The sequence below is a fragment of the Bombina bombina genome, chromosome 3, assembly GCF_027579735.1.
Source record: "Bombina bombina isolate aBomBom1 chromosome 3, aBomBom1.pri, whole genome shotgun sequence".
Taxonomy (NCBI): domain Eukaryota; kingdom Metazoa; phylum Chordata; class Amphibia; order Anura; family Bombinatoridae; genus Bombina; species Bombina bombina.
Genome location: NC_069501.1, coordinates 661,785,215 through 661,796,218, shown reverse-complemented (window position 1 = coordinate 661,796,218; position 11,004 = coordinate 661,785,215). Strand labels below are relative to the sequence as shown.

At 39.5% G+C, this 11,004-nt stretch overlaps 1 protein-coding gene across 2 annotated transcripts in view; it reads left to right on the top strand.

The window, feature by feature from the left end:
- Nucleotides 1-9,912: 9,912 nt before the first annotated feature.
- The window catches only part of BEND2 (BEN domain containing 2), a 268,497-nt gene continuing 267,405 nt past the window's right edge, over nt 9,913-11,004 (top strand). For both annotated transcript variants that reach the window (XM_053707395.1, XM_053707394.1), the window contains exon 1: nt 9,913-10,029. In XM_053707395.1, coding sequence (XP_053563370.1) covers nt 10,017-10,029 — 13 coding nt within the window. In that variant the 5' untranslated portion in view covers nt 9,913-10,016. The remainder of the gene's footprint in view (nt 10,030-11,004) is intronic.

Below are 11,004 nucleotides of genomic sequence, written 5' to 3'. Positions count from 1 at the left end.
ACTTATTAACCCCTAATGCGGACCGCACCGCTACTATAATAAAGTTATTAACCCCTAATCCGCCTCACTCCCGCCTCAATAACCCTATAATAAATAGTATTAACCCCTAATCTGCCCTCCCTAACATCGCCGACACCTAACTTCAATTATTAACCCCTAATCTGCCGACCGAATCTCGCTGCTACTGTAATAAATGGATTAACCCCTAAAGCTAAGTCTAACCCTAACACTAACACCCCCCTAAGTTAAATATAATTTAAATCTAACGAAATAAATTAACTCTTATTAAATAAATGATTCCTATTTAAAGCTAAATACTTACCTGTAAAATAAACCCTAATATAGCTACAATATAAATTATATTATAGCTATTTTAGGATTTATATTTATTTTACAGTTAACTTTGTATTTATTTTAACCAGGTACAATAGCTATTAAATAATTTTTGTAACTATTTTAGCTATTAAATAGTTCTTAACTATTTAATAGCTATTGTACCTGGTTAAAATAAATACAAAGTTACCTGTAAAATAAATATAAATCCTAAAATAGCTATAATATAATTATAATTTATATTGTAGCTATATTAGGGTTTATTTTACAGGTAAGTATTTAGCTTTAAATAGGAATAATTTATTTAATAAGAGTTAATTTATTTTGTTAGATTTAAATTATTAATTTAGGGGGGTGTTAGGGTTAGACTTAGCTTTAGGGGTTAATCCATTTATTACAGTAGCGGCAAGATTCGGTCGGCAGATTAGGGGTTAATAATTGAAGTTAGGTGTCTGCGATGTTAGGGAGGGCAGATTAGGGGTTAATACTATTTATTATAGGGTTATTGAGGCGGGAGTGAGGCGGATTAGGGGTTAATAACTTTATTATAGTAGCGGTGCGGTCCGCTCGGCAGATTAGGGGTTAATAAGTGTAGGCAGGTGGAGGCGACGTTGAGGGGGGCAGATTAGGGGTTAATAAATATAATATAGGGGTCGGCGGTGTTAGGCGCAGCAGATTATTGGTACATAGCTATAATGTAGGTGGCAGCGGTGTACGGAGCGGCAGATTAGGGGTTAATAATAATATGCAGGGGTCAGCGATAGCGGGGGCGGCAGATTAGGGGTTAATAAATATAATATAGGGGTCGGCGGTGTTAGGGGCAGCAGATTAGGGGTTCATAGGGATAATGTAGGTGGCAGCGGTGTGCGGTCGGCAGATTAGGGGTTAAAAAATTTTAATAGAGTAGCGGCAATGTGGGGGGACCTCGGTTTAGGGGTACATAGGTAGTTTATGGGTGTTAGTGTACTTTAGAGCACAGTAGTTAAGAGCTTTATGAACCGGCGTTAGCCCAGAAAGCTCTTAACTCCTGACTTTTTTCTGCGGCTGGAGTTTTGTCGTTAGATTTCTAACGCTCACTTCAGCCACGACTCTAAATACCGACGTTAGAAAGATCCCATTGAAAAGATATGATACGCAAATGGCGTAGGGGGATCTGCGGTATGGAAAAGTTGCGGCTGGAAAGTGAGCGTTAGACCCTTTCCTGACTGACTCTAAATACCAGCGGGCGGTAAAAACCAGCGTTAGGAGCCTCTAACGCTGGTTTTGACGGCTACCGCCCAACTCTAAATCTAGGCGTTAGGGTTTATTTTATAGGTAAGTATTTAGATTTAAATAGGAATATTTTAATTAATAATATTAATATTAATTAGATTTATTTTAATAAGAATTTAGTTAGGGATGTTAGAGTTAGATAGGGTTATTATACTTAATATATATATATAATATAATTACGATATTAACCCTAATATAATAAGGGTTAATATAGTTAATATATATAATATAATAACTATATTAACCCTAATATAATTAGGGTTAATATAGTTAATATAGGTGGCGGCGGTGTAGGGGGATTAGATTAGGGGGTAATCTATTTAATATAGTCGGCGGCGGTGTAGGGGGATTAGATTAGGGGGTAATACATTTATTATAGGTGGCGGCGGTGTAGGGCGATTTAGATTATAGGCAAAAGAGCTGTTTACTTTGTGACAATGCCCCGCCAAAAGCCCTTTTAAGGGCTGGTAAAAGAGCTGATTTCTTTGGGGCATGTCCCGCAAAAAGCCCTTTTAAGGGTTGGCAATAGAGCTGTTTACTTTGGGGTAATGCCACGCAAAAAGCCCTTTTCAGGGCTATTTGTAGGTTTAGACTTAGGTTTAGTGGTAGGGATAGTTTAGTATTTTAGGGGTTAATTAATTTAATATAGGTGGCGGCGGTATAGGGGGATTAGATTAGGGTTTAATTAATTTAATATAGGTGGCGGCGGTATAGGGGGATTAGATTAGGGGTTATTATTTAATATAGCTGGCGGCGGGGTAGGAGCTCACTTTAGGGGGTAGGTAAGGTAGATGGTGGCGGGGCTCACTTTAGGGGGTAGGTAATGTAGATGGCGGCGGTGTAAGGGGCTCACATTAGGGGGTATGTAATGTAGCTGGCGACGGTGTAGGGGGATCACATTAGGGGGTTATACTTTTAATGTAGATGGCGGCAGGGTCCGGGAGAGGCGGTTTAGGGGTTAACCACTTTATTAGGGATTGCGGCGGGGGATCACGGTTGACAGGTAGATAGGCATTGCGCATGCGTTAGGTGTTAGGTTTTATTTAGCAGATCGCGGTTGACAGGTAGATAGACATTGCGCATGCGTTAGGTTTTATTTAGCAGATCGCGGTTGACAGGTAGATAGACATTGCGCATGCGTTAGGTTTTATTTAGCAGGTAGTTTAGGGAGTTACGGGGCTCCAATAGACAGCGTAAGGCTTACTACGGCTGCATTTTGTGGCGAGGTGAAAATGGAGTAAGATTTCTCCATTTTCGCCACGTAAGTCCTTACGCTGTATATTGGATACCAAACTGCGCGGGTTTGGTATACCTGCCTATGGCCTAAAAAACTACGGGCGAAGGCAGAAATATACGAACGTAACTTCTAGGTTACGCCGTATATAGGATACCAAACCCGCGCAAATTTTGGCGTCACCGGCTTTTGCGGGCGACGCTGCATATCGGATCGGGCCCCAGATTGCTTCTGTTTATATAATGGGTCTTTTCATATAGAGGGGAGGGTTTGCTCTCAGCCCTTTTCAGTGGGTGTCCCAGCCAAACCTCATCAACAGTGATAAATTGGGAGCTTCTAAGTAAGTTTTTAAAAGGTTTCATACTGGATTTTTTATCAGTATTTGGGCATATTATTTGTTATGATAGTGCCCATTACACACACACACACATATATATATATATATATATATATATATATATATATAAAATCTCACAAAAGTGAGTACACCCCTCACATTTTGGTAAATATTGTATTATACCTTTTCATGTGACAACACTGAAGAAATTACACTTTGCTACAATGTAAAGTAGTGAGTGTACAGCCTGTATAACAGTGTTAATTTGCTGTCCCCTCAAAATAACTCAACACACAGTCATTAAATGTCTAAACCATTGGCAACAAAAGTGAGTCCACCCCTAAGTGAAAATGTCCAAATTGGGCCCAAAGTGTCAATATTTTGTGTGGCCACCATTATTTTCCAGCACTGCCTTAACCCTCTTGGGCATGGAGTTCATCAGAGCTTCACAGGTTGCCACTGGAGTCCTCTTCCACTCCTCCATGACGACATAACAAAGCTGGTGGATGTTAGAGACCTTGCGCTCCCCCACATTCAATTTGAGGATGCCCCACAGATGCTTAATAGGGTTTAGGTCTGGTGACATGCTTGGCCAGTCCATCACCTTTACCCTCAGGTTCTTTAGCAAGGCAGAGGTCATCATAGAGGTGTGTTTGGGGTCATTATGTTGAAATACTGCCCTGCGGCCCAGTCTCCAAAGGGAGGGGATCATGCTCTGCTTCAATATGTTACAGTACATGTTGGTATTCATGGTTCCCTCAATGAACTGTAGCTCCCCAGTGCCGGCAGCACTCATGCAGGCCCAGACCATGACACTCCCACTACCATGCTTGACTGTAGGCAAGACACACTTTTCTTTGTACTCCTCACCTGGTTGCCATCATACACGTTTGACACCATCTGAACCAAATAAGTTTATCTTGGTCTCATCAGACCACAGGACATGGTTCCAGTAATCAATGTTCTTAGTCTGCTTGTCTTCAGCAAACTGTTTGTGGGCTTTATTGTGCATCATCTTTAGAAAAGGCTTCCTTCTGGGACGACAGCCATGCAGACCAATTTGATGCAGTGTGCGGCGTATAGTCGGAACATTGACAGGCTGACTGCCCCACCCCTTTAACCTCTGCAGCAATGTTGACAGCACTCATACGTCTATTTCCCAAAGACAATCTCTGGATATGATGCTGAGCACGTGCACTCAACTTCTTTGGTCGACCATGGCGAGGCCTGTTCTGAGTGGAACCTGTCCTGTGAAACCGCTGTATTGTCTTGCCCACCATGCTGCAGCTCAGTTTCAGGGTCTTGGCAATCTTCTTATAGCCTAGGCCATCTTTATGTAGAGCAACAATTCTTTTTTTCAGATCCTCAGAGAGTTCTTTGCCATGAGGTGCTATGTTGAACTTCCAGTGACCAGTATGAGAGAGTGTGAGAGAGATAACACCAAATTTAACACACCTGCTCCCCTTTCACACCTGAGACCTTGTAACTCTAACAAGTCACATGACACCGGGGAGGGTAAATGGCTAATTGGGCCCAATTTGGACATTTCCACTTAGGGGTGTACTCACTTTTGTTGCCAATGGTTTAGACATTAATAGCTGTGTGTTATTTTGAGGGGACAGCAAATTTACACTTACAGGCTGTACACTCACTACTTTACATTGTAGCAAAGTGTCATTTCTTCAGTGTTGTCACATGAAAAGATATAATAAAATATTTACAAAAATGTGAGGGGGTGTACTCACGTTTGTGAGATACTGTATATATATATATATATATATATATATATATATATATATATATATATATATATATATATATATATATATATATATATATATATATATATATATAAAGAACTCTCTACTATATCTTGTTTCTTTTGGGAGCGGATTACAGACCGGCTCTGACGCCACAGCTGCAGATCTCCGCTAATCTACACTCATTTGCTCCCCTGCGTGACACGAACCAGCAAGCAAGTCTCAAGTACTTTTGATATTTTGGACTGTCTCATATTTGAATAACGGTGAGGTCTCTGTGTGCGCTGATACATTCACATTGTTCAAATATATATATAGGTTGAGCAATTAATCGCATGATGCAATTACTCGCGAAATGAGGCTATGCAATATCTAAATCGCATGATCTTCCTTAACATGTCATGTCAGTCACACCAACGCTCCTGTCTAGCCCAGCAGCTGCATTGATCACTCCTCCCGGGGGGCAGACCAGAAAGTGTCACATTAGTGTCACAGCACATAATGCTACTGCCACCATTTTACTTGCCTCATGGTTTGTTGCTTCAGTCCTGAGGTGTTCATGGACAAGGAAGATGGCGGACAAGCAGGGCTCTCTGGTCTATTTAGTCTCCTATGCAAATTGCAAAGGGAACAAGCCACTGTTTTGAGTTAAATACAATTTTTTAAATCAAAATGTAAGTTTAAAAAATATTTTAATAAAAATCAAAATATTTTATTAAATAAATTGTGGTTTACAGCCCTAATGTATATATATATATATATATATATATATATATATAATATATATGTATGTATGTATGTGCACAGTCCACCTGCCCCTTATACAGTATCTCACAAAAGTGAGTACACCCCTCACATTTTTGTAAATATTTTATTATATCTTTTCATGTGACAACACTGAAGAAATGGCACTTTGCTACAATGTAAAGTAGTGAGCCTGTATAACAGTGTCCCCTCAAAATAACTTAACACACAGACATTAATGTCTAAACCGTTGGAAACAAAAGTGAGTGCACCCCTAAGTGGAAATGTCCAAATTGGACCCAATTAGCCATTTTCCCTCCCTGGTGTCATGTGACTCGTTAGTGTTACAAGGTCTCAGATGTGAATGGGGAGCAGGTGTGTTAAATTTGGCGTTATCGCTCTCACACTCTCATACTGGTCACTGGAAGTTCAACATGGCACCTCATGGCAAAGAACTCTCTGAGAATCTGAAAAAAAAAGAATTTTTGCTCTACATAAAGATGGCCTAAGCTATAAGAAGATTGCCAAGACCCTGAAACTGAGCTGCAGCACGGTGGGCAAGACCATACAGCGGTTTCACAGGACTGGTTCCACTCAGAACAGGCCTCACCATAGTCAACCAAAGAAGTTGAGTGCACGTGCTCAGCATCATATTCAGAGGTTGTCATTGGGAAATAGACGTATGAGTGCTGCCAGCATTGCTGCAGAGGTTGAAGGGTTGGGGGGGTCAGCCTGTCAGTGCTCAGACCATACGCCGCATACTGCATCAAATTGGTCTGCATGGCTGTCGTCCCAGAAGGAAGCCTCTTCTAAAGATGATGCACAAGAAGGCCCGCACACAGTTTGCAGAAGACAAGCAGACTAAGGACATGGATTACTGGAACCATGTCCTGTGGTCCGATGAGACCAAGATAAACTTATTTGGTTCAGATGGTGTCAAGTGTGTGTGGCGGCAACCAGGTGAGGAGTACAAAGACAAGTGTGTCCCTCAGTGTCAGAAATCCCAACAACCAAACATTCTTTGTTGTCACAGCCTACAACAAATTCTAGAGTCACTGCACACTATGATATTATGAAGTAGCTTGCCATTGAAATATGTATTCCACATTTCCACTCCTAGATTATTGTCACCATCTCAGTATATACTGGGGTATTACCCAATCACAAAGTATATTGTGAGAATTACTTCATTTAATATGTTTAAGAACATTACACATCTAGGGAAATATCAGTTTATTTATATTGATTTGTATTTGTGATTAAACTTAATATACATACATGCAAATATTTACACATATACACACACGCATATACACACACATAATCAGCTACCCTATACATTGTACTGAGAAAAACTGAACACTAAAACACTTACCCAAGCACACTGCTTGCTTTCTGGGCAAAGCCTTCTTTCTCCCCCTGGATGTTTCTCTGGGCAAGATTTATCACAAGGCAAATGTCCGGATACACTGCAGGCTCACTCATTTGAGCCTGCAACTGATATTTATGAAACAGCAGGTTAAACTGCTGCTTCATAGATCCTCTCCGCCAACTGGAGTTGGTAGATAATAATTACCCCAGTGATTGACAAGCCCTACTCTCACATAAATGGTTGCACAAGGGTAGAGGGTAGCATTGGACAAGCCTTCCCTCGTGCAATGATAAATACGGGAAACATATGCGCCCCATAATCTGTGATGGAATGCGAACAGGTTCACAACATGTGAATCCTGACAGTTCACAGAATGATAAATCTTGTCCACAGTCATGTTTAGCAACCTCTAGTGGTGATTAAAAAAACTGCAGCCACGTAACAAGCTGCTCTAAAATCTGATTCTGCTTGTAGTTACACCTCGGTGTAATACATTTAAATTACAAAGTTCATCTACATGTAATGATTTATTTAAGAACACTTGTTTTTGACTACACTGTATGTTTAATTTGGATCTGTTCCTCTCACAGGCTATTCCCCTTTTATTCTCTGCAAAAACACAGAAGGGTTTGGCATAGGTAGGGTTGCCACCTCAGCAATGTTTTCCAGGACACTTATGAGTTATACATGCTGCACTGGGTATGCAGGGAGAAACATGAATAGTGTTGTTCAGGATCACTATTCATGTGCTGTCCAGGGGTGCAATTCATGTTCCTCTCTGCACACCCTGCAGCATGTGCAAATCATAAGTGTCCAGGAAAACATGGCCAAGGTGGCAACCCTAGGCATAGGGGAAGTAATCTTGGAAATGGAGTTATTGCCATATGTGCACGTTACCATGATGGATGAAATTATATTTTTACAGGTTTATACGTTTTTGTAAAGTTTATCTAGTGTTTTATAGCAGTTAATGATGTTGATTTGATATGACAAGTGTTATATGATAGGTGTATCAATCACAAAGTCTTTGTGTTTACTAAGAACACACAACTGTTTTATTAAAAAACAAAAAAGAAAGCTCTCAATGAGTTTTCTGAATGATGGGAATATCACAGTTGAATCATCTCTGTGTAAGGTGTGGGAATGATTTTACATTTGAAGAAGAAAAAAAAAGTTAAGAACTTTGAACCTATGATAGAGATTGACAATTTTCAAGGGGGAAAAAAACTAATTTTGGTGTCTTTTTTAGAGATTTAAAGTGAAAGTTAATTTACCCAATTGAAAACACTGCATCGCATTATACACATGTATATCAACATAATCGCTAAGTTTTTTTTGCTCTAAATATATTAATCTTTATTTTTATTCACTAACGTTTTATGCAGCCGTTTGCTTATCGACTCCTCCCATCTTCTTCTTCCTGGTTTTTCCCTCTCTACGTATAGAGCGGTCCCACCCGCTCTATACGTAACTTCTCTTGCGCGTTCACAATGATCGAGTCAATTTGCGCATGCGCGATGTCAGAATGCTACCTGCAATGCGCATGCGATTGACCGGATTGCTGGGCTTCGATGCGCATGTGTCTTACTCGACTCGCTGAGCGCAATGCGAGGACGATCATGCGCATTAAATACTGACGAAGGTGCGCATGCGCGAATCGGCCACGAGCATCGAGCTGTCGGATATGCCGAAAAGAAGTCACGCATGCGCAAATCTAATGTTTATGGAATGACGTAGTGTCACGGCCGCCTAACGGCCAGAATCTCAATTGGAGGGTATTGACACGTCATGAGGAAGTAAAATCTTAGGCGAAAAACGGGTTGAATTTGCCGCAAGCAAGATGCAGATAAAAAACAAACAAAACTTTGGAAAAAAAAGTAAGCAAATTCATGAATTAAAGTCATACTCAATTTAAATATTACATTCATTACAATTGAGCAAGTCTTGAAACTCAACCTTCACTTTAAATAGGTATTTATAAACAGTGCACTTGTCCAAATAAGGTAAATGAGATTTATTGTGGGTATCATCTCATTTACCTTACTTGGACATCTTATTTTCCTACCTGGATTTTGTAAGTGCACTGTTTATAAATATGTGTCTATATATTGCATACTATCCTGCATATAAATATAGTTGTTTACTCATGAAATCACTTGTAATCATTATCTTTGCAGCAAATTTGTTTCTCTAAATTCCATTCTTCGGTATGAAATAGTATTAAACACTCGTAGCCCGGTGATTTTATTAAAGGGCTGTAAAAACTGATCAATATTAGCACTACACTACAGATATTAAATAATGATCAGCTGACTTGTGAATAGAGGGAGTAATCAGTAACATACATGCTGGTGTAGTTTTCAATTTCATTTTGTTACTGAATTTTTTAAAGTGTAATAAAACTGGCTGAAAGAGGCAGATCCAAGTTTTGGAGAAAAACTCTGCTGGTTACTCAACTATAAAGATATGAAATCCCATAACCAACTTTTTTTTTATTAATACAAATGACTTCATATAGCAAACACTTTACGGATCCAGGAACCATCCGTTTCCTACCTTCTTACTATGATTTGCAATATCAAGTTCAGCAAAACTGGTTAATGTAATCTAAACCTATTTACCACTTTACAAACGATACAGTTTCATCAAACGATACAGTTTTAGTCTAAATTGCAGGAAATAAAAAAAAATTGAGCAAACAGCGTTAACCCACCTTACATAGATAGAGGGGGTGGAAGATGGGGGAGGGATTGCGGTTGAATGCTTGTGTGTGAAAGAGAGGAATACAAGAGCTGGCTGGGATACAGATTCTAATACAACGCCATTACAGACACTCCTTCCTTACCTCATTCTACACATGCGTAGATTGATACGAAACAGAAACATACATAACTTAGCTAACGCTGGCTGGCAGGGAGAAAGTGCTGTTGAAATCTAGACAACGCTTTATAGGCCGCATGCAGGATGAGCTCCAGGGGTAAGAACACAATATGAAGTTATTACAAGACTGGTGTGTTTAAGCATAATGGAAACGATGCACAGACCGTTCCAACCATTTCAAAGCCGAGGCCAGAAACGGTTGCAATGGACTGATAGTCACACACGCGATTGAAATGCTGCTCTGTGATTGGTTGGTGGTGAGTTGTTGACGTTCTTAGTGTGCAGATGAGTTTATTTGATCCTAGTCAAATGCAAATAGCCGTGATGAGAGATCGGTGCTACTGGTTTTGCTAAGTTCTAAAGCAAATAGTTTTTACAACATATGAAAAAGCAGCAATTATTTTCTCTGCTATTCTATCAGACACTACTTTACTTAAAAAAATAGAGTGGAGGGTGAAATCAGGGATAGGCACAGACAAAGGCTGTGGTGGACATTAGTGAAGGACACCAAGTTACATTTGAAATTAAAAACATTTTATAGTGCTTGGTGTTATTATACTGATGCAAATATCACTGATTCTATAACCAGCACCCCTCTGGCTATACCCATGAGCCAGTGCAGCCAGTTAAACCTTAACTCTTTAAGGACTTATTTGCACATTTGTGTTTCTGTTGGTTTTTTTTTTTTTTTAGTTTGTTGTCAAATATTTTATCTTTTTATCTCATAGATTGCTGCTAATTAATTAAAATATCTATTGCAATATTTGCTGTAAAAGATTTTCTTGTAATAAAATAGACATATATGAATCCTTCTTTTACATATATTATGGGGTATCCTTAATAAATATACATATATTTTATATTCTATTGTTTTATCCCACATACTGTATATAGTCTCTTTTTTCATTTAGACTTGCCTTTTAGGCGCCCATAGTTTTTGATTTACTGTGTGATTGTTTGCTACTAGGTTGTAGGGACCTAGTTAAACTGTGGTGCAGGTCTATCTCCAACCATTTATAGCGCAAGTAGTGTCCATTTGCTATATACTGACATGTTCTCTGGCTATACCCAT